The sequence below is a fragment of the Phocoena phocoena genome, chromosome 17 (assembly GCF_963924675.1).
Source record: "Phocoena phocoena chromosome 17, mPhoPho1.1, whole genome shotgun sequence".
In the NCBI taxonomy this organism is placed as follows: domain Eukaryota; kingdom Metazoa; phylum Chordata; class Mammalia; order Artiodactyla; family Phocoenidae; genus Phocoena; species Phocoena phocoena.
This window is the reverse complement of record NC_089235.1, coordinates 76,302,610-76,327,212: the sequence shown is the minus strand read 5'-3', so window position 1 is coordinate 76,327,212 and position 24,603 is coordinate 76,302,610. Positions and strand designations below refer to the sequence as shown.

The following is a 24,603-nucleotide window of genomic DNA, read 5'->3' as shown; positions in this document are numbered from 1 at the left end:
ACTTGAAATCCATCCATCACTTAGGACAGACCCGAAGATCTTTTCACCTTCATCTTTATAACCTTATTTTCTCCCCACACTTAATTCTAGTTGGAAAGTTACAGCAATGTTGAAGTTTGCCTCATGGATTCTGAAATTGAGAGGGGCACCAAGGAAAACATATCTCATGTTAAAATGGCTTTTCTAGAAATATCTAGAGTCACTCACTCATGCATTCATCATTCAGTCCAGCCCCCTGCTAGAACCAACTGTATTTTTTAAAATGAAAATTGGGAGAGTTAATTTGGCAAATGTAAGAATCACTTTGAGGACCACTGAGCAAAGCACTGCAATTCAAGACCACTGCAGGACATCTAATTCCAAATCACCGCAACGATATGTAAACCTCAGACTGCCAGGCCCTGGCTGCATTCCCAAGGAGTGTGGACACACAAGGAGGTGACAGACACATAGGCAGCTAGCATCCTGGAAGAGTTTTGTTGGAATGACAACCACTTGTACAAAGTGCAGATGATATGGTATCCGGGAGACCTGGGTTCAAAATCCTGCTCCTCTACTCGCAGCAGATCCTTGAGAGAATTAATTTTCTGTTTGTTTTTTTCCCTGAAGCTCACCTAGTCTTTGTTTCCTTAAAATGGGTAGGATAATAGTTGTGAGGATCACATGAGAACATCCAGGCACAGGACCTGACCTGGGGCAGCTGCAGACTCTGCTCAGAAAGACTTAGGTGATGCCTGATGACTTACACAAATGTTTGCTCTTCACGTAGACGCTGGGGATACAGCAGGGAACAGAATAAAGATGTTCTCCCCATGGATCACTCATTCTAGTGGAGAGACAGGCAGGAAGTACATGATATCATTTCAGATAGTGATCAGTAAAGAAAAACACATCAAGGTAAGGACCTAGAAAATTATGAGAAGAGGTATGGCCAGGGTCCTCATAAATGTTTCACAACTAGCCCTCAGGAAAGCAAAAACAAACAAAAAAACCTCCAGTCTGTAGTGTTTGCCAATTTCCATGTGTCGATGCTCTGTAGTCAATTTCAAGCCAGGGATATGTTAGCACTGAATGTGGATTCATGGCTATTGCAAGCCAATATGAACTGGCTCCAACACTTCATCTTACTTCATTGGAACTTTATGCCCCGTGATGAGCAGTTCTCCATTTCCCCTCTCCCAACCCGTGGCAACCACCCCTCCCCTCTTTGCTTCTAGGAATCTGACTAGTGTAGACGCCTCATGTATATTGTCCCTCTGTGACTGGCATTATTAGCGTAATAGTCTCAAAATCCATCCCTGTTGTCACAGATTTGCAGAATCTCCTTTTTCAAGGCTGAATAATATTCCGTTGTCCCACATTTTCTCTATCCATTCATCTGTCCATGGGCAGTGAGCTTGTTTTCATATCTTGGCTGTTACGAACAGTGCTGTTACGTGCATAGGAGTGCTAATATCTCTTAAATATACGGATCTCAAGTATTTGGGATAAATACTCAGAAGTGGGATTGCCAGCTCATATGGTATCTCTATTTTGAAGTTTTTGAGGAACTTCCATACTGTTTTCTACGGCAGCTGCACCATTGTGCCTTCCCCTCAACAGGGCACAAGGGTTTCAGCCTCTCCACATACTCACCAACACTTGTTTGTTCCAGTAATAGCCATCCTAACAGGTGTGAGGTGGTAGCTCATAGGGTACATGCCCTGGAATTTTCAGTTATTTGTTAACACGTGAGAAGCATTGTTTGAGGTGTGTGGTCACATTCACAATGTCTGTATACTACATTCCAGCAAGAGAGAACTCCCTGCCTACAATAACTTAGTTCTGACTCTCCAGCATCTACCCTGTTGTATTATAATTGCCTGATTAACCACCTAACTTATTCATGACTCTATAAGTTCTTTAGGTCCAGAATCAAGTTTCAATCCTCTAGGTTTACTCCCCACCCTGTGCACACCATCCTATGCATGTTGGTGTTCAATCAATATACTTTGTTAATAAGCTGAAAACTGGACCAAAAATTGATGAGAGCTGAGAAGTGCAGAACTGATTGCACCAAAGTTCCATTTAAATATTCAGACAGAGGCCCAAAGGATGATGAATTTGCAACGGCCTTCATGGCCTTGAGGGAGAGAATAAATCGCTTCTCTTTTTCTTTCATAGGTTAAAATCCAATTGAGAAATAAGAGGTGAATGAAATACACACATTTAATATTTATGTTAAATATACATATATAAAATAGCATATGTGCGTATATGTCCTTCTTCATCATATTTCTTACTGAGGATGCTGGATTACAGAAGTTGCCCTGGCCTGTGCAACGTTCCACAGCTACAGAACTGTTCTCTGCGGGCACATAATCTAAAGGGCTGGAGAGTGAGTTTGGGACTTCCAGAGTCAGGCTGCTCTAAAAACGTCTGCAGTTGGACAAAGAGACAGAAAGACAGACAGACAGAAAGCTATGCGTGCTCAATTCTTCTCCCAAACTCACCAACCCGATAAGAGCATCATCTTCGCTTGGGCAAGAGTGATTGAGCTGGCATGGAGAAAAATGATGGATTGTTAATAATTTTCCCTTCGTGGGGGAAAAATAAACTCTTGCCATTTTGCAGGGACTTGAGGAGAAGGGAGTAAACGTTTTCCACCAGCCCAGCCTTTGAACTAGGAATACTATTTATTTCAAATTCTGGAATCATATCACTACTCGTGGAGTGATATCTGGGTCATGGAGGAGGAATAAGGGGCCTTTTAAAATCCTATAGGCAGGAAACCAGAAATATGGCTCCTGAACTAGGGGAATTGATACCCTAATCAAGGATCCTGTTGTCCACACAGCAAGCAGTAAAAAGGCAATTTTAGATGGTTCTGAATTCAAATGCCACCAAATATGATTAAGACCCTAAGTGCTATAGGTAGTTAGAGAAATAGGAGTAAAGTATATATAGATTTAGGTGTTTCCTCCAAAACACGAATTTACGAGTCCTAGCTATTTAGAAACTCAGCGTACATTCCACTAGAATGGTGTTTATTACATTCTACTAATTGGTATGTGCTAAATGCCCTGGGGTTTTGCCTAAACACACAATCCATGTCAGCACCGAGAGCAGTTCTGATTCAAAGCAGACTAGGGCTTTGGGGGCTGGGTAGGTAGCTGGGAAGAAAGGGAGGGGAGACAGACAGATGACAATTGTTAGAGTCTACTGAACATTTTCTGAATGCTGTCTTGGGATAAGAGGGATGGAGCAGTAAGTTTAAAACCTTTAAATCTTCCTTGAATGCTCATCGGGTCTGTGTTCCCCAGGATCCAGACCCACAGCCAGCTGTCTCTGGATGTCCGGAATTCAGAGTACCTCACCACCATGCCCCCGCTCCCCGCAGAGTGTCTGGACATTGACGGCGACTGGAACACTCTGCCCGTTATCTTCGAGGACAGATACGTGGACTGCCCTGCCACAGGTGTGCCTTCTCCTTTTTTGCTTTGGAACCTCAAGGGTAGGGCTTACCACTGGGTTCCCATCAGTTGCTCTGTTTACCTCCCAGCAGCCATGGGAACAAATCAATGAAGTATTTGTCAGTTCCTAGAGGAGAAAGAAGCAAGAGCTAAGGGTAAGCTTGTTATTGGAAATGACTTTGTTGCCGTGAATGGGCAAAGCAATGGAAGCAAAGGACACTTAGAGTAAAGACTCCCTTTTGGACTCCTGGGGTGGAATTGTATTTAGTGCTTTAGTGTTTTCACCTGTAACATGGGAACCAAATTCTCCCCCTCACCAGAGTCCCCTGAGAGTCAGACGGAGATCTTTTCTTATCTCAAATGTACAATTCAAATATAAATTCATTTCTGATTGAACCTAAATGGCATTCGGTTGACATTCCTATGCGGTGCTTGCTTTATGGAACGAGCCAGGTAAAGTATTTGAGAAGGTGGGCACATAAATATATGGATTAATGGATGAACAGCTCACTTCAGGGGGAAGAGGTAACATGTTTGTGTGTGTGTGTGTGTGTGTGTGTGTGTGCGTGATTGCAATCTGTTTTGCTGGGGCTGCACAGAGTTTGTTAATGAACGGATCCATCAACTGGAAGGAGCCTAGTGCAAACTGTAGAGAGAATGTCCGTTCCCTGTCCCCTGCACAGCCCTGCTCATGGAAACACAACAAGTTCGTACAAATGACAGAGCTGAAAGAGACCCATGATCCCTTAAAGGACCAAACTATGCCAGCCCCTATGCTGGAGGTTTTATGAGCTTTATCTCTTTAACCCTATAAACAACCTCAGAAGTCTATTTAACAGAGAAAAACTGAGGCACAGAGAGGGTAAATGTTAATCAAAGATGACCCAGCTTGTAAAAGCCAGCATTCAAAGCCGAGTCACTGCAGTGCCAAAGCCCGTGTCGGCTTGTCATCTCTGGGCAAAATATTTTTTAAACCATTCTATTGGGTTGCCCATAATTAAAGGAGGGGCCCCTTAAATTTCAGAGTTTCCGCAATCTGAGATTTGTAGGATGTTTTAAAAAGTCTAGGTGACTTCCAAAGACTGCAACGTTGCAAACCAAGGATGTTATTCCGTTTTCGGTTGTACCCTGACATCTAGTGTCTACGCTCTGTATGACGGCTTGACTGCCTGTGAGCTCCAGAGATGGCAGCCAACCAGCTGCTCAAAACAATCTCAATACTCCCTAATGGCCTATATAGGAAAAGAATCTAAACAAAAAAATAAAACAGTGGATATATGTATAACTGAGTCACTGTGCTGTACACCTGAAACTAACACAACGTTGTAAATGAACTATACTCCAATAAAGGTAAAAAATAAATAAACAAATAAATAAATAAAATTTGGCATATATATATATTGAAAGAAAAAAAAAGCTCAGAACATTGGATTGAGACTGTGTGTGTGTGTGTGTGTGTGTGTACATATGTACATGTGTTGATCTTCCTTGTAGTTATATGATTGAACTACAGAAAGTTTGAACAGTTAGAGAAGATATTTAAAATAAGCACCCACTCTCAGACCCCCTAATACTTCATTATTAGACTTCAGATCACCTTCCGGTCCTTCTTTTACGTGCATATTCATAGGTACTCTAGTGGGTATACATCTCAGTCCCCCAGCTCACATGTGCTATATATACTATCACATAGCTTTATTTTTTATAAACCAACCTCATTTCAGCTGAGCCCCATCCCTCCTGCAGCTTTAGCTGGAAGGTCAATCTCAGCCTTTCTGGGGCTCCCTGACAAGCCTCTTTACTGCCCATCACATCCCTGCCCTAGAGTTTCACAGTGGCAAGACATTGTTAGGGGAGGTCTTTCTAGGGCCATCTGCCCACGCAGGTCCCTGGAAGCTACGCGCTGTTCACATCTACAGAGTATTTTAGGACCGGCATTGCCTTACAACTTCTGTTATGTGCTTTGGACATGGGACTCGGCTGAGGCTAGGACCCCAGCACTTATGGTCACATCTCCCTGGAAGAACCCCGAGGCAGTTGCTCTCAGAGGCCTGGATACTTCCCCAAGGCTTCCCTCACACGCCTCTCACCTGATCCATCCCCATCCCCAAAACTACTTTTACAGAGTCACCTATATCCATGCTCAAACCCCAAAGATATTCTTTTTTTGGAAAATTTTATTGAAGTAGTTGATTTACAATGTTGTGTTAGTTTCAGGTGTACGGCAAAGTGATTCAGTTATATATACACATATCTATGTAAATATATATAGTCTTTTTTTACATTTTCTTCCATTATAGGTTATTACAAGATATTGAGTGTAGTTCCCAGTGCTACACAGTAGGTCCTTGTTGGTTATCTATTTTATATATAGTAGTGTGTATATTTTAATCCCAAACTCCTAATTTATCTCTCCTCCTCCCCTCTGGTAACCCTAAGTTTGTTTTCTATGTCTGTGAGTCTATTTCCCAAAGCTCTTCTTGAGGTTCTTGCTGTTTTACACTTTACTTTGGTGATGCTTTAATCCTGGAGCAAAAGTATTAGCGAATAAAGAATTATTTTCTTATTCCTCAAGGGCTTGGTGGCCTTAATTTTTATAATTTGCAATGAAGTTTTTGGGTTTATATTCCATTCTTTTAGTGTAGTGGAAAAAGGGAAAGAAAAGAATTTCGTTTTCATACTAAAATTGTAATGTTTCTTCGTGGTCTGCTGTAGTACTGTGGCTGGAATACTTAACCTGTACCAGGAACTTGCAAATTCTGTCTATATAATCTATAATCCCTTCTCTCACCCACCCCCTCGCTCTCCTGTCCCAAGGCAATTCGGCTGTTTTCCTAAGGTCTTAAGTTGGCCAGATTGCCTGGATTTGAATTTTTTTTTGCCAGCATCTAGTAACTATATGAAATTGGGCAACAGGGGTTGTGGTTTCTACTCCATAGGCTACTGGGAGCAGTGGATAGTTTCGTCCACTGGCACAGAGGAAGTTACGAATGCATGTCAACTAACACCGTTAGTATCTGAGTCTAAATCCATCCTCTCTGAATCAAATCCTTTGCTTCTCTCACTTTTCCCGTAGTTGTAGTAGTGAAATTAAAATAGCTGTTTTGACAGTCTACTTCCTCACTGGGCTTCCTATGTCCTGTCTTTACTGCCTATGATAAAGCTTTCCTTTTTGTTTCAAGAACCCACTAATCCACCTGTTACTTGCAATATAAGGACCAGACTCCTTACTCCTACGAGGCACTCAAGTTCATCCATATTGTGGGCTCTTTCTTCCTGTCTAACCTCATGCCCTTCCCCCACTTCCTCTGTTCACTCTTGCTGCATCCACGTGGGATCCAACCAACACCTGACCAGACTGTGCGGCCCAGACTCCTGGGCCTTTGCGCACACTATCCTCCCTACTCAGGCTGACCCACTGTCTCCTTTTATGAAGAAGCTCAATTTTCCAGCATACAACCCACATGTTTTGGTAGGAGAGCCAGCTGTCCTGTACCATGTTTGTTTCCCAATAATTTGAAAATCCCATAAAGACAAAGACTGGTTCACTATTATAACTGATCCCCACTTTCCCTCTCTCTAAACCTTGGCCCAGCATAGGGCTTTGCACATAGGATATGTCAATCTACCATTTGTAGGACTAAATAATATTGAAATTGTGTTTTCCACACCGGTACAAACAGTCGATGAGAGTAATAGTCATTGTTCCGCTGCATTTCTGAGCTATTCTCAATTCATTCTATGAACGCAATTCATTGGCTGTGAAGTAGCCAGGATGCTAGCCTTGGGGATGTAGATACTTATAAAACACAAACTCTTCTCTCCAGGGGGAGCAGGCCATGCCCACATGGACCATGGTATGGTGGTAGATGTATTACACTACATGTGTGTAGAGGAGACACTAGGAATTTGCAACAGAGAATGTCTAATTGCTGTAGGGTGTGAGACAGTTCCCCAGAGGAAGGGAAATTTGCTCAGTGTCTCAAGATGCAAAGAACATGTCCAGGGAAGGAAGAGATTCATTCTTCACAGTCTTTGTTCTAATCCTTGACCCAATCTTAAATTTCACTCAAAGGATGAGATGATGATGTCTAAAAGCTCCATGTCGTTTTTAAGTAAGTGTCTCAATGGTTTACTCCATGAGAATGTTAATAATGATTATGTTCATTTAACATCGTTAAAATTGCACGGAAGATTTATACTGTTTAAAGAAAATAAAAGGCCAGTCCCCTTTTTTGTGTGTTTGGTGTATATGAAAATTGAATAATCTATCATATATCTTTCTCAAAAGAGCTGTGTTACAGGCACTTATCCCAATTATGCATATTGGGAGGGGGAGAGAGAGAGAGAGAAAGAAAATAAAAGAAGGAGGAGGGGAATGAAATAGAAGAGAAAAGAGACCAGGGGAGAGAATGAGAGACCTAATAGTTTACCCTCAAGAAAAAAACAGTTTACCCTCAAGAAAAGTAAGAAAAAGAAGGTCACACTTTGGCACGCCTCCATCCTGCTATAAAGACCAAAGCGAACCTGGGAGCCTCTTGTGGTCTGAGTGCCATGTACGATAATTGCCCTGGTTACGGAGCTCAAGCTTGGCAGTGTTTCCCATCAGAAAGCAGAAATCTGTCTTCCCCATGTGTCCATTTCATATCAGAAGTCTACTCTGAGTTATGGCTGTGAGGCCCACTGGTTACTATGAACCTGCCCACCCGAGAAGAAAATGTATTCAACTAGGAAAAAGGCTTATTGTTTTTTTCTAACTGTCCGAGGTCTCACAGCTGGCAAGTGTCAGTGTCAGGATTGGAGACCAGGGGCTCCTGGCTCCAAAGCATTCTCTATACTCTGTAAATACTGTACACAAGATCGGTAAATGTTTTACTATTTGTAAGTGGTAATTATTCAAAATGTTTTTTTTACTAAGTAAAAGGTAAATCAAGAATTATAATCGTTGGCAGCTTTTGCATTAGTGTGACGCATTTCTGACACTGATAATCCGGTATTAGGTCAAACCTCACAGGTTAAGGGCACAGTCTCTGATACGATTGTCCTTCCTTCACAACTCAGCCACAAGCTCAGGGGTTCTCAGGCCTCCCAGACTTCTGACCAACTGGCTACCAATCCAGGGATTCCCATGACCCCTCAGGTTTGATAATTTGTTGGAAAATTCATAGAACTCAGGAAAGGGATATATTTATGATTTCAGTATTATTAGAAACGATACAAATAAAGACCAGCCAGAAGAATAGACTCATAGGGCGAGGTCTGGAAGGGTCCCAAACATGAAACTTTTATGCCCCCAGGACTGCTATTCCTGGTATATGAATGTACATTGCCCACCGGGGAAGCTTAGTCAATCCTCCACGTCTAGAGTTCATACTGCGTTTCATAATGTAGGCATGATTGATTGAATCATGGGCCACATGAAGGAACTCAATCCCCAGCCCATCTCTCCTCCCCAAAGGTTGTACCGATGTCACCTGGTTCAAATCCTCAGTCAACTAGTCATGTGGTTGGTCTTTCTGGCATGGCCAGCCCCCGTCCTGAGTCACCTCCTCAACACAGACTATCAGAGGACTCACCATGAGTCACCTCGTTATCATTAGCTCAGGATCCACCATGAATAGCTGACATTCCTATCGCTTGGGAAATTCCAAGAATTTAGAGGATATCTCCCAGGAGGCAGGAACAAAGTCCAGACAAACTCTTTATTATACAATCAGGCATTTGGGTAATTTGTGAGTATAGATTTTTTTTTAAATAAATGTATTTATTTTATTTATTTATTTTTGGCTGAGTTGAGTCTCCGTTGCTGCGTGCGGGCTTTCTCTAGTTGCGGCGAGCAGGGGCTACTCTTGGTTGTGGTGTGCGGGCTTCTTATTGCGGTGGCCTCTCTTGTTGCAGAGCAGGGGCTCTAGGCACACGGGCTTCAGTAGTTGCAGCGTGCAGACTCAGTAGTTGTGGTGCACGGGCTTAGTTGCTCCGCGGCATGTGGGATCTTCCCAGACCAGGGATCGAACCCGTGTCCCCTGCGTTGGCAGGCGGATTCTCAACCATTGCGCCACCAGGGAAGCCCCATGAATGTAGATTCTTAAAGTATAACACATTTTTCTTTCTTTTTTTCTTTTTGTAGGGCATAATTTGAGTGTGTACCCTAGTTTTGATGTTGCAGCAACAAGTCCCACAATACTGAATCTAAACGACAGAGAGGAGAACCATACTGTAAATAGAAAATCATCTTTGAGGGAAGACCTTGTCTTGCCCACCATGAAACCACCCCAAATGGACTCTAATGAAGAGGTTATTAGGTGTCCAGGGCCAAATGAGAATGTCACCACACCGAGTCATACGGACGTGTGCTCGGAATCTCAGGTGTATCTGACAATTGGTGAATTCCAGAACAAACCAGGTTTGCCTGAAGATGAACGTCGGACTGGCCAAAGGTCTGATGTTGGAACGCACCCGCCGACAGATGAGGACCTGCCCAGGAGGAGTCCTGGTCCAGAGGATGACCAGGCCCCAGCACTGACCTACATGGATGTGAATTCTAGCAATAAGAACCCCTGCAGAGCTGACCCCACAGCGGTCACCAGTACCCAGCACGAGAGTGGGTGCTCTCGAGATAACTATGAATTAGACAGAACTGAGCTAAGCAAAGGGGTAGCAGGTGGAAGTCATCACGATGCCAGCTCTTCAGAGAAAACCACACTCCATGAGTTAAGTACTCTTGGAAAGGGAGCAGACCAGGGGGGCAAGATGGTGCTGGTAAGTCTGAAGCTCATCCCCTCAGAGCCCTGTGATCCACTCAACTCTTCTTTGAGGGGTCCCTTGGACGTCAAGGCTTCCCCAGAGGACCCTCGCTCAGAGGAGCAGGAGGGAGTGTCCGTACTCTCTGGGGTCATCAAGAGATCCTCGTCCATCATCTCTGATTCAGGCATCGAGAGTGAACCAAGCTCTGTTGCCTGGTCCGAGGCGCGAAGTAGAGCCCAGGAGTTACCTAGTGACCGGGATGTCTTGCACCAGCTGGTTCGAAGACATGCCCTACACAGGAACTCCTTAGAGGGTGGACACACAGAGAGCAACACGAGTTTGCCGAGCGGGATCCAGGCCTCTCTCACCTCCATTAGCTCTTTGCCTTTTGAGGAAGAGGAAAGGGAACTGGCACTCACCAAACTGACCAAGTCTGTCTCTGCACCCCAAATCAGTAGCCCCGAGGAGTCTGCTGAAGGGGTGGACTCCCTGCAGCAAGGGCGAGGTCTTCCTGAGACTTCAGCTGTGCACACCAGGAGCACGGGTCCCTCCGGACACCGCCTTCAACTTAGTAATGCTGGGGTTCACCATTCCCTTGTGGAGGTAGTTTCAGATGCTGACAACCAGCAGGGCCCTGGTTACATAGACATCCCCAAAGGTAAAGAGGATCAGCTTGATCCTCAAGGACCCTGTTGTCTTGATGGCAGGACCGATAACCCTCCAGGGCTTGAAACCAAAGGTCTGAGTTTAAAAATACCACGCATCCCAGCACTTGAAACCCCTAGGTACAGAGCTTTTCCTAGAGAACTCATGGAGACCCCAAAGCGCATCCCTAAAGACTCTAATGTGGGGAAAAGAGCTCTTTCCAACAGCAGCATCTTGGACGTTGAGCATTTCACCCACCGTGAGGTGCCTGAAGTGAGTTGTACGTCAGCTGCCGAGATCGTCAACCCGGATTCAGCAGGTGAGCGAAGCAGCTCACCTGGCATCATTGATGATACAGCACTTGGTAGAGGACCTAACACCTTCCCAGAGGATGGACGTGAAGCAGGCGCTGTGTGCTCCACTGTGACTCACTCCGTTCACTCCCAAGCTACAGGAAACCAAGAGCCGAGGGCAGGCCCCTCCATCATGCTGTCCCACGTGACCTCTGCAGAGACCTTCTCTCTGGACAGCCTGAAAGCTGTTGAGGTCGTCAACTTATCCATGTCTTGCACTGCCACCTGCCTCCCTTTCTCGTCTGTGCCCAAGGAGACCCCTGCCAGGGCTGGATTCTCTTCCAAACAGACCCCATTTCCCATCACTCATCAACCTTTGGGTTCCTTTGGAGGTGTTCCGAACCATTCCAGCAAGTTGGAAGAGGAAGTCAGTGAAAGGATGTTCAGGTAGGTTTGCTGGTGGCTTACCTACACCAGCACCATCTTTCAGATTCTTCCACATATTTCTCAATTTCAGGCATACTGTTTCAAAATTGTGATATCAGTTATTTTCTGGCTTAAATAAAGTGTTACATTCTTATCATACAAGTCAGGACTGTAGAATAGTGTAAAGAAGTAAAAACTATCATCAATAAGCCCATCTCAAATATAGCCCCTGTGTAAGTTCAGCTATACGTCTTCCTATGTGCACCTCTATGTATATACTATTAATTTGCAAAAGTAAGATAATTCTTGACAAACTCTAAGTTTTTTCCAACAATATATTGGAAACGTCTTTATATATTTATAAAGCTATTTTTGCATTACCATTTTAGTGTAATATTCCATTGTATAAATGTACCGTGATTTCGTTAACAAGATCGTTTAGAGATAAACCATAAATGTTTTTTTTTTCAGTTTTTCTTATGATGAACAGCTACCTTATGAGTGTCACTGTACCTCTGTCTTGGCGCATTTCTTTGAGAGCCTTTTGGGAATAGGACTAATTCAGATTTTCTTCCTAAGCCCCTTTTGTGTGGTTCTTAAGTTTATCGCTCCTTTTGAAATGCCAGAATCCATCCCTTTATCCTTGTCTTGGGTTTGTATTCCTATTACTCCCTCACCTATAAACTATGTATTTGATTAAGTATGGTATGGAATCACTTAATCAAAACATCCCGTCTCATTCACTTGTTCAAAAAGTGCTAAACAGTTACACATTAAAGTTATCCCCCAAAGAAATTGCACAGGCAGGTAAATTTTGGATCCCATGTTTTATAAAGACCATTAAGTGCCTATTATATGCCCATGTCATCAGTTTAACCAGCGCATAGCAGGCACTGTCCAGTGCCTGGCCAGTGCTGTCCTGGTTGTAACTGTGCTCTCAGTCTAACAAGGAGACAGGGAGATGACAGAAGCAAATGAGGGCAGTTGAGTAAATGGGATGGTTCATGTGTGCACAGCTGAACCAGAAAGAGAAGGACCTAATTTGGCTGTGGGGCAGTGAGCGTGAACAGAGATTGTGGCCATGAGAAGCTTTTTAGAGATGATACCTAAGCTGAGGAGAAAATATGAGACATCATATGTTGATGATAATGATGGTGATATGGCTGGTAATCGATCACATCTCCTTTTTCACATTTAATCTGCTTCAAGTACTGTTCTAAGCATTTTGAATAGATTATATCACTTAATACAACAAGGCAAAGACAACTTTATGAATTCGATACAGGTGTTATTCCCCTTTTACAAATGAGGAAACTGAATGCAGAGAGGTTATAAAGCAGTTGGTGCACAGCTAGTAAGTGTCTAAGCCGAGATTCTGACTTTGGCAGTCTGATTCCTGAGTCCGTGGTCTTTACCACCTTGTCAGGTAACCAGGCAAAGAACAGGATAACCAGGTGGGAAAGGAATTTCAGACAGATAGACCCAAATGCACAAAGGCATGGAAGTAAAGACAAGAGGCATAATTCATGCAGGGACTTTATGAGAAACGTGTTCTTTTTGGAGGCTAGCTGATGACGCTGGAGAAGTACATGGAAGCAGGTTAATAAACTCTCACTCCCGGAAGATCGCTTAAAGATTTTGTGGATCCTTGGAGCTGGAGGGAACCTTAGAGGTTCTATTCAATGCAGGAACCACATCTGCAGAACCCAGATCAATACAGCCCTTGGTTTTCCTGGGTCACTTTTCTGCCTCGTTGTTCAGAACAAGCCTTTCACTAGCGTCTCCCATGAGGTCCCACGTTCGGCCTTGGTCGCTTGGCAGACACTTCCTCGTAGTTGTCCATCACTCCTGCATCCCAGCTCAGTGCATCTCCTGTTCAACATGGAATACACAGCTCGGCTTGTGATTAATTCGTGTATTCTCCAGTTTTTATCAGGCCAAAGAAAAGTTTAAAAAAGAACTGAAGATGGATGGATTTCTGTACAGTGACTTATCTGTACTAGCTTCTGACGTACCGTATTTCCCACCAGAGGAAGAGGAAGAAAATTTGGAAGATGGGATTCACCTGGTAGTCTGTGTCCATGGCCTGGATGGTGAGTTCTAAAAGGGTTTCCTCCTCAAAGTTTTGTGCTATAGACGAATTAGCATGTTCATGAATTAATCTAGTTTAGGGACTTGTTCAACACATGTTCAATTAGCGACTGTGGAACATTAGGAAGTATGCTGGATCTAGGGAAATGGCATGGCTCTGCTCTCAAAGAGAAGATCTCTCTGGCAAAAAAAATGTGTTGAGTTAATGAAATACACAAATGAATGAATTAATGCGATGAAGGAATGAATGGAAAGAATAAATCACATCCACGTTTATGGATTCTAATGTATGACTAAGGGTCGGAGGAGTGAAAGGGCTCCTCTAGGGCTTCAGTGGTGATGAGCAGCAAAAGCGGTGGTCACATTCTTCTTATGACGATCAAATAGGTAATGGTGATGGACTTCACTTCTGTGACGTGCTCTTGTTAATATCCTTAATTTTCCTCCCTCTTGGGGCTAATGCATTTAATTGTCCACATCAACTCCTGGCTATATGCATTGCATGCCAGGACGCTAAGGCAACAGGTCTATTAAGTGAAGTGTCAGAGAATCCAGTGGTAGATCATCCATTCCAGATGATGACGATGGTGGTGATGACTTTGATGATGGCCAGAATGTATGCATCACTCACCGGGGCCAGGGACCACTCTAGATACTTAACATTTATTAACGTGGTTGATCCTGACAATAGCCCTGCAGAGTAGCTGCTATTATCACCCCCATTTATAAGTGGGGAAGCTGACTAAGAGGGCAGCTAAGTAACTTGTATAAGGTCCCACAGCTAACGCGGTTGAGTCAGGATTAAAACCCATCTGTCCGGCTCCAGAGCCCATGGTTTCATTTTGCCTTTTACCAACAAGCTCATCTCTCCCCCAACCCCAACCTCCCTCCACATCCCTGAGTCGTCTTCTTAAAATCTTAATAGGTCCGGTCGTTCCATCACTGGGATGGAAGCTCTTTGTAGCTCTCAGAAAATAAGATAAAATGAACTCCTATTTTAAAAAGCTTCGAAAGTTCCCAGCATAAAATACTCTTTATGTCTGATCCTTGTCATCCTCATCTCCTGCCCTTTCTGCTCTCCCCTCTTCCAGCTGCACCAATTCACTCCCATCTCCACGGACAGGGACCATTTCACACCACTGTGTCTTTCTCAACACTGGGTTTTCTTTCCGGTGAGCTTTCCTCTCTCTGCACTGACTTCAGTGCTTCACAAACTTCAGCTGTTCACACATTTCCCTTCCCCTTATTTACTCTACCCATGTACCTTATACTATAATTTCAAAATTCGTACTGAAATGGGCATACTTTTTGAGTGTATTTATTGAAAAAAATAAACTTCAAATCACACCGCAAATTAAATACTAGACTCACGCGCTACACACAAAGAGTCATACTAAAAATAATTAATATAAACGAAATAAGTTTGCTGAAGTTTGACGTGTGCCATTGTCGGAAGATTTTTTTGAGCTTGACACTCACTTTCTCTTTGCAGAAGTATTAAGCTGTTGAAAACATGCTTGTTTTTAACTGGGGCTTCCAATCGGAAGAACTTCCAGAAAGACAAAGAATAACGTTCTCACTCATCCTGTGTATTTTTAACACAGGATCTATGGCCTTGCATGACCAGTGTGCATCTCTTACTTATCTGATATTAAATGAAAATGAGATAAGCCTCTCAATCTCTTTGTGAGAATAAGAAATCTGGTCAGGCCACAGACTCCATCCTGCAAGTGGGAGAAGAGGGATGCTATAAAGATAGGCCAGCTTCTGCAGTATTTGTGCTGTGTCAGAAAACGGAGCCGCCAATCACAGCATTGTCACTTGGGCATAAAATCGTCAAAGAGACAACCAATAACAGAGCACACGTTTCTTTTGAAGGTGATTTCTCTAGTTCCACGTCCATATGTTTAAACTTTGCAGAGTTTTACAGGATCCATTGGTTACATTCCACTTACAAGGCTATATTGATGTTAACAAAGAACTGAAGAAATTGGTAATGGTTATGGATATTTGCCCAACTCTTCATATTGTGCCCAAAGCCCAAGATTTATATTCTTGTAAGGGTCCTCAGTGGAACACATTATCAAATCATATTTTTTTTTTTTTTGCGGTACACGGGCCTCTCACTGTTGTGGCCTCTCCCGTTGCGGAGCACAGGCTCCGGACGCACAGGTTCAGCGGCCATGGCTCACGGGCCCAGCCGCTCCGCGGCATGTGGGATCCTCCCGGACCGGGGCACGAACCCGTGTCCCCTGCATCGGCAGGCGGACTCTCAACCACTGCGCCACCAGGGAAGCCCTCAAATCATATTTTTTGAGAAAGTTTCAAGTTGCAGGAAGTTCTCTGTTGCTCAACAGCCCAAGGAGGGGGGCCCATTGTTATCCCTTCCTTAGACTCCTTGTGCTAAACCAGAAACACTTGATACATATTTATTAAGGCCACAACCTAGAATGCCATTAGGTAGCTTTAAACAAGAACAGGACCAAAGAGCAAACTTTTACTGTCAGAAATGAAAGGAATGAACAAAATTTAACTTAGTACAAAATAGAAACATTTTCTAAAAGAATGGGAGTATTTTATAACTGTAGCCCTGTGCTCTGATGGGCCATCGTCGTGGGTCACGCTTCTATTGGGTCACGCTTCTATTGGGTCATCCTTGAAAATTAGGAGCAGTCTGTCAAACATCTTTAGTCCTCCCATATTCTGTATGGCATTTTCATCCTCTTTTGAATCCCTTGGTGGTTTCATAAAGAAGGGTATAAAATTGGTAGTCAACGATATCACTTGTAGTTTCGCAGCTGCTTTGAAAGGATGGTTACATGGTGAAGTAGGTCACCTGTATAGCCACATAAGCAGCTTCGGACTTTCAACTCTGTAGGGATGCCTTTGAGGAACAGATTAAAACATTCATTAAGCTGCCACTGAACCCCATGGCCCGCATGGAATTTACCCCTAACCATACTTGAACAAGAAGCGTATTCTGTTGTATCAACTATTTTCCACGTGATTATCACTGCAGGGATGCGTTCTGTGTGTTCTCTGTGGCTTCGCTCTCGGCAGCAGAGCCTCAAGTCCTTAAGCTCTTCTTGCTCTGCCCTGATGCTCACTCACGGAGCCTGCCCCTGCTGACTCTGGTTCCCAAGGGTGATTCTTACTCTCCCGTACATAACTCCGCCCCTGTTTGAGGGACTTACTTGCTGACAACCTGTAAACGGCGGAACTAGTCCTGCATTAAGGAAGCGATTTGAGAGGGGACTTGTAGATGTCACATTGTGCCACATCCGTGTGTCATCATTAAGTGACACCACTTGCAGAATGTCCTGAGTAAACAGAATTGGCTGTCAAAGAAGGGAGAGGCGGCGTGCCCTCAACCGTTCCTATGTACAGAATGTTCACAAGCCACGTATTTATAGATCAGGGAATAATCCCCCTGAGGGAGGGATACCAGAAAGACCCTGACCCTGTGTGGACAGGAGGAGGGGGCAGCACGGGGACCAGTGGATTGGACATGTTTAGTTGTTTTTATTATCAACTTAGTGAGAAAGCGGGAAATGGGAGGGGGACTGGAAAGGAGTGAGAAACAAATCTCTTGCGTGTCAGCTGTTATCTGATTAATTGTGGATCCGTGGTGGGGTTATCTGTCGCTTTTAGGGAACAGTGCGGACCTCCGTCTGGTAAAGACTTTCATAGAACTGGGGCTCCCTGGAGGAAAACTGGACTTCCTAATGTCTGAAAAGAATCAGGTATGACAACAAAAGCATCAGAACTGAAAGAATCCCTGTGTCGTGTCTTAGATGAGCCTCCTAGAGTCACCGTGATGGTTTATGGCCGCACAGATGGGAGGGGACTTTACCAAGGAACACTGCCCAGGCACTTGGAAGGTCTGGAGAGCTCATTTTCTTTTGGGAGGAGGAAATAGTAAGAAGGGGGGACATGTGAGTCAGGTGACTGGGCCTTTTGACCTCACAGGTCATAGGTTGAGTGACAGCTCAGAGCATAAATGATTGGGCATCCGTGGGTCTGTACTGGGGAAGGAGCTTGTCACTGGCATCTTTGTAACCAATGGAGCTGGATTATGACCTTTTCATAGTCAGAGGTAAACTATGGGGCCTTTGCCATTTCAGGTCTGGAGCCTTAATGGGATGTCAAGGTAGATGAGAACTGAGAGATTCCATGGCCAAGAGATGGGGCTGGGTGGAATGTTGTCATTGAGTCCCATTCCATGGGACTTGAGAGGGATGAGGCTAAGTGTTCTTTGGAGGCACAGGACTACTTATAACTAAAGGGTCCCATGACCACTGACAATGGGAATCGTACAGAGAATAATCAACAAGCCAACACTGGAAGGTACAGTCTCATCCCTCCTCTCTCAGTGGTCCGTCCTGTTGCCTTTTCTTTGACACCTGCTGTATACAAGGCATGCACTTGGGTGCATGGGGTATAAACGTGAGCAGGAGGAAAGAGGATCGCTTTGAGCATCTACGATGCGCTGAGCAGTTGGCGTCTTTCTTCATTTACTTTTCCCAACCGTTCCGTGAAGTGTTGGCACCACTGTCGCCTCACAAAGAGGGAACCCACAGTCTGACCTGGAGAGCCCCAATCGGGGGCTCCTTTTCTGGTTGTCGAATACTGATTTGTACCCTAATGTCAGGCGTGGGCATGCCCCCAGGACGCACGGTGGTGTTTAGTGGAGGAAGATGGGCTTGTGCGCGGGGCCCGGCCTGGCACCACGCCCTCCCCGATAGCCGTTCCCTCTCTCTCCTTCCAGATGGACACGTTTGCAGACTTTGATACCATGACCGATCGGTTACTGGATGAAATTATTCAGCACATCCAGCTGTACAACCTCTCCATATCGCGAATTAGGTAAAAGGAACCACAGGTAGTTAATGCTGGGGGGAGGGGCGCCATTTTTACGTGTTTGCTGTGTACAAGTTCAGCGTGATGCCGTCTGTATACCGGTCTGGGATAAGTTAACTTGGGACCTTTAAGGGGGTAGATTACTTTCAGAACAGAAGTGGGTACCAGGGCTGCTTGACACGCCCGTATCTGTCATAGCAGGTGTGGAGGAGAATAAACACCGTGTAGCTCAGTAGAAAGAGAATTGGACTTAAACAAATATCCTAGGTTTTAAATTCTCGTTCTTCTAACGCTCACAAGTTTGTGTCCCGATTCTACCATATAACCTTTTACAAGCTTTCTACATCTCTGAGCCTCGGTTTCCCCATCTGTTAAGTGGGACCAGCCCTGAGGGGATGCGTCGCCTGCCCCGTAAAAGGGTTGCAATCGGTGCTAAGTGTGTCCTTCCACTGTGACAGGCAACTCGGCGTAAATGTTGAGATGGTTAAGGTGATAGTCAGTAGCTTGTGTTTCTCAGGCACTTGCAGATGTGGACATAGTGGTGAGTCCTCAACGTCCGTGACCCCATTTAGGCCTCTAAGATACCACTTCTTTATTCAACAGATGAGGTTTCAGAGGCCTACAGAGTTAGGTAAAAATAAAAGGACGCACACGAGAAGAGCTAGGGAGCTAATATAATATATAATATAATAGGGTTTTGATAAATAATCATTTAGTTTGAAAGTGATGATGTGTCGAGTCCATAGATCTTGGAGCAGCGGTGCAGCTGGAGCGGAGCATGTGCTGTGGGCTGAGCAGGCAACTCATAACTGTACTGAGGGATGAGTAAAAGTGGAGAGGCGGGCAGAAGTCGGGACACGCATGGCCTCGTAAGCCAGGCTAAGGAGCTGGGGTTTCACCCTGTGAATGACCAGGAGGGTTCAATGCTCCGATGTGAATTTCAGACAGAACCCCCAGGTGCACTGAGGGAGGCGTAGAGACCAGAACTGGGGGGAGGAGGGTGCTCTAATAACACCAAGATGCCCACACTTCTCTTCTGACCACACTGGGCTCAGAGCTTCCATTCGCAAAGGCCCCACCTCGGGCTTCACGTGGCCAGCGTTTAGAAACCCGATGGGGATGAGTTAGCGGCCCCCCTTCTCCCGGCCGGTTCCCCTAAATCCCATGGGAGGTGGAGGGTGGCTCACCCCTTGGCGCTCCTGGTGCAGCACTTCCCTGGCGGCCAGCCTCCTGCTGTCACTCACGTGGACCCCTTCTGTCTCTCAACAGCTTCATCGGCCATTCTCTGGGCAACATCATCATCCGATCGGTCCTAACGCGGCCCCGGTTCCGGTATTACCTCAACAAGCTCCACACCTTCCTGTCGCTGTCCGGGCCGCACCTGGGGACCCTGTACAACAACAGCACCCTGGTCAGTACAGGTAAGACTCTCTCCAGCCTCAACATTCCTCAGAGTTCATTCAGGACCCAGGGGAGAGGGAACCAGAGACAGATGCTCTTCTTGATGGAACCTGTGGCTTTGGAACCTCTTCAGAGCGTGAGATGGTGGGAGACCTGGGCTCAGAAAGATGTTATTTTGTGTGTGAGCTGAATGAGATTAGACAAGAGGTTTCGCAGGGTCTCTTGTGCTTCAGTTTTCTGTGAATAAAGATAAATAATGGTGGGGAAGAGAGAGCATGGGTGTCTATGCATTCAAGCTGTTGTAACATTGCCATAGACTGGGTAAGGGGGGACTGGGTAAGGGGGGATTTACAAATAACATTTATTTCTCATGCTTCTGGAGGCTGGAAAGCCCAAGATCAAAGCACTGGCAGATTTGGTGTCGGGTGAGGTCCCGCTTCCTGGTTCACAGACGGACGCTCACATGGTAGAAAGGTCAAGGGGGCCCCTGGGGTCTCTTTTCTAAGGTCACTAATCCCATTCACGAGGGTCCAGCCCTCATGACCTAATCACCTTCCAAAGACCACACCTTCAAATACCATCTCATGGAGGGGTTTAGTTTCAGCATATGGATTTGGGGGAAACAAACACTCAGTCTATAGCAATGGGCTTTGAATCATGTCGCTTCCATGACAAGCTTACGGTTAAGCTCTAACCCAGGCACTCGAGGAAGGCTCTGACCAAGACGTTTCATCTCTGTGCTACTTAGTTTCCTTATTGGTAAACTGAAGCTAATGTGTATATGTTTGTGTATAAGTATCGATACATGCATGATGTGTGTGTATGTATATATATATATATATACATATGCCTATCTGTAAACATATATTTTATATATGTGTGTATGTATGTGTTTATATGTCTATAAACATGTACATTATATATATACATATATGGGGGTGTGCATGTGGGTGTGAATGTGGGTGGGGGGCCGTGGGGGGTGGGGCTTAGGCTCAAGGAACAGAAGGGGTCCAGGCGTGCCCCCCACCCTGGTGTCAGAGGACAGGGGACCTCACCTGGGAGCCTAGCAGGCTTCCTGGGCTCGAGTGGGTGCGGCAAACGCCCTCCTTTCCTCTCCTGCTTCTCCGGTCGTGGGTAGGGAGTGCCCCTCCCACCTGCCTCTCCTGATCTCCGCAGCCTCCCTCAAATCCTCCCAGGACCATTGCGGCTTGAGGGGTGGGCGTTGGAGGGCAGGGGACCAGCCTGGGAGCTCAGCAGGCGCCCCGTGCCCGAGTGGGCGGGGCAATCGCCCGCCGCTCCTCTCCCGCTCCTCCTGTAGGGCCCCTCCCGCCTGCCTCTCCTCATCTCCCTGGCCTCCCTCCTTTGCCCCCAAGGACCCATGCAGCAGGGAGGGCGTTGGGAGAGCAGGGGACCAGCCTGGGAGCCCAGGCGACCGCCCTCTGCTGCTTTCCCGCTCTTCCCGGAGAGTCCCTCCCGCCTGCCTCTCCTGATCTCCCCGGCCTCAGCGGCGCTGATCTTGTCTGGCCTCCACTTCTCCTCCCCCCTAGGTCCCCCTACGTCCTACTGGTTCACACTGGGGTTCCTCCCGTCTCCTTGGCGGTCAGAGTCCCCCACGAGCAGCCGACAGGCGCCCTAGCTGTGGGGAGACGCTAACTCCGCGTCTTCCCACGCCGCCATCTTCCTTGCATTTTTATCAAATTCATTTCTTTGTGCTTGTGACATAATACTCATACTCATCCGTGTTAGTGTCATCACAGCCATAGTAAATGGATAGACTTCGAAATAGGTCGAATTTAGCTTTTTGATATCCTAAATGGATCTGTAAGGAGCATTCTTATATACCTTCTTTCGGCACTTAGGACAGTTTCCTTAGGCTAGATTCATAGAAGGGGACTGAAAAATCAAAGGGTTTGGATAGTTTCATGACTCCTGAAGCCTGTCTCGTAAGATTTTCTATCCCCGCTACCAGTACCTAAGAACACACATGTCCCTCTGACTTCCCAAGGATTTGTAAAATTGCCTAGCACGCTCTCATTTCTAAGTTAGCTAACAAATCACAGTTTAACGTTAATCTTTCCCGCATTCTTTTTTGCTTTCTTTTTGTTTGATGCGTTTGATGTGGGTTTAGCTTTGTTTTTGTCTTTCTAGGCTTGTGGCTCATGCAGAAATTGAAGAAATCCGGGTCCCTTTTGCAGCTGACCTTCAGGGATAATGCTGATCTGCGCAAATGTTTCCTTTACCAGCTAAGCCAAAAAACAGGTGAGTGGATCCCCTGCAGCACCCCGAGGCCACGATGAGTGAGAGACGGAGAGCCCACTCCTGAGACCCAAATTAGAGTCAAGGCTACGTTGACTCACTCACAGAAGGATGTCACCATGAGCTGCATTGTTACACGGTCCCCTCAACTCATGGAGAGGCCAACAGCTACCCAAGAACTCAGCTGCCCCTGGACCGCCTCCCCCCATGGCCTGGGGATGGTATCATGATGAGAGGCAGGTGTGTGCGGTGTCATCTCTACAGCAGAGCCCCTGCCCACCAAGCCTTTAATGTCCTAACTGCACGGGCCCCAAGGTCTATGTGCCAACTCCCAGCTCTTTCAGCCAGGTGCGGATCCACCTACAAAAAGGGCAGGTGGACACTGTCCATCTCTGTTGGCAGTGCAAGGGGAGATGGGGGTCCCTCTCGCAGGCCTGAGATCACACCTTCACCCGCACCCCGTAATAAGGAAGCACACATAGATGTCGAAGACCCTACCTGCCATGGGAGTGAACAGAGCACAGCAGTGGCCTCGTGTCCACGGAGAGAGCAGAGAGGCTGCCCGACTGTCCGCTCAGTGCTGCTGAGCTAGCCGGCCTGGCCCAGGGTCTGCCTATGGTCCACAATCTTCCACTAATTTATGGACACTGACTCTGATGATATCTCTGTCTCCTCGAATGTGAGTCCGGCATAGCCCTGGGCTGACGATAACCTTGGTCAAGTTCCTTACCCACGTGTGTCTCTGTGTGCTATGTTGAGGGTCATCCCCCCCGTGGGGAAGTGAGGAAGGAGGCTTGGGCAGCAGGGCAGTTGGACCACAACGTGGTCGACCCAGACATCTCAGCGGGCCCCACCCTCTGGGAGCTTGGGAGCTGGGGTGGCCCTAAAGAGGTATCCTGACGGAGGGCAAAGGGCTGGTCTTTATACCCCCTGCCCCATATCTGCCGGTCACTGAGTCCAGCCAGTCCCCAGTGTATTATGGTCTTGGGCTGTGATCTTGGATGAGAAGACTCACGTCAGTGCAGGCGTCCCCCGCAGGGTCCCTGGGCTGAGAGCAGGCCGGTGGAGGACCTGGGCAGAGCACTGCAGCAGCTGGAGATCCCTGATGGGCTCTGGGGACTGAAAGAATAGGCTGTGATGCTTAATTTAAAAGATCCCTCTGCCTCAGTGTGAGACTGATTCCAGGGAGGTGAAGCTCCCTGCAGGGAGATGAGGTCAGAGGTTGATTTCCTCAAGCAGGTGACATGACCGAGGCTGGAACGAAGGGAGCCGTGGGGTTGACAAGGAGCAAAGTGCTAGATTTACTTCCTCATGGACTCCCCAGTATTCCCAGCCCAGAAGGGCACATCTGTTACTTCCGTGTTGTTTATCTCTCACTGTTCAGAGCTGTGTGTCTCCTTAGCTTCCGTGGCTGATGAGGACAAAGCCGCCACCTTCCCTCTTTCAACCTCCCAGCCCAGAAGGTCCTTATGCAGTGACTCAACCAGTGTGTCTGGTGTCTTCTCCCTTTTCCTCTCTCTGGGGCAAGTTTGTAAAATGTACGCAAAGCAGAGGCTAATATGAAACTACCTGGGTAAAAAGCGCCCATCTGGCTTATTGCAGGTCTGCAGTATTTTAAAAATGTTGTGCTGGTCGCTTCTCCCCAAGACCGCTATGTGCCATTTCACTCAGCCAGGATCGAGATGTGTAAAACTGCCCTCAAAGACAGACACACAGGTGAGCCACATTCCTTTTCCTTTTTTCTTTTCTTTCCTTTTCTCTTTTCTTTTCTTTCCTATTCTCCTTCTCCTCCTGCGTTTCAGTGACTTTCTGTTAAAAGCAGAAGGAAATCATGAAGGTGCCGTACCCATTAGGGCACATCAGCCGTTCTGCTCTGGACTAGCCGCCCGACACACACCCAGCATTTTTCTCTAGATTCTGCTGCTGAGTTCTGCCCCCATCTCCTATCCATCTTCCCTCCTCGCAGGACCCGTTTTCGCGGAGATGATCAACAACCTTCTCCGCCCTCTGGTGGACGCCAAGGACTGCACTTTGATTCGACACAACGTGTTCCATGCCTTGCCCAGCACTGCCAACACCCTGATTGGCCGAGCAGCTCACATCGCCGTACTGGACTCCGAGCTCTTCCTGGAGAAGTTCTTCTTGGTGGCAGGACTCAACTACTTCAAGTAGCGGCTTTGAGGGAACGGCCTTGGGGAGCTCACCAGAAACGCTGAAGATCCGTAAGAGCTCTGGCTGAGACATCCTTTTACAGACCTCTGTCATTCCAGGCTGGAGCTCAGAGAGGAAGGCGCTGAGGGATGAAGGGTGGGGTAGGACCAGACATTCGAGGTGCTTCCACTTTGGAGATTTGGGAAAGCTGAACCAATAGTGTAAAAGACAACAGACTTTGCCCGAACCTGTCTAGCCATCTGGCGTCTCGTTCAAGATGCTTT

At 46.3% G+C, this 24,603-nt stretch overlaps 1 protein-coding gene across 1 annotated transcript in view; it reads left to right on the top strand.

The window, feature by feature from the left end:
• FAM135B (family with sequence similarity 135 member B) overlaps window positions 1-24,340 on the top strand; it is a 163,075-nt gene extending 138,735 nt beyond the window's left edge. The window contains exons 11-19 of the mRNA XM_065895179.1: window positions 3,303-3,457; window positions 9,580-11,581; window positions 13,487-13,653; window positions 17,303-17,394; window positions 18,420-18,517; window positions 19,781-19,932; window positions 22,061-22,171; window positions 23,771-23,884; window positions 24,135-24,340. Of these exons, the coding sequence (XP_065751251.1) occupies window positions 3,303-3,457; window positions 9,580-11,581; window positions 13,487-13,653; window positions 17,303-17,394; window positions 18,420-18,517; window positions 19,781-19,932; window positions 22,061-22,171; window positions 23,771-23,884; window positions 24,135-24,340 (3,097 nt within the window). The remainder of the gene's footprint in view (window positions 1-3,302; window positions 3,458-9,579; window positions 11,582-13,486; window positions 13,654-17,302; window positions 17,395-18,419; window positions 18,518-19,780; window positions 19,933-22,060; window positions 22,172-23,770; window positions 23,885-24,134) is intronic.
• The last annotated feature ends 263 nt before the right edge of the window (window positions 24,341-24,603 follow it).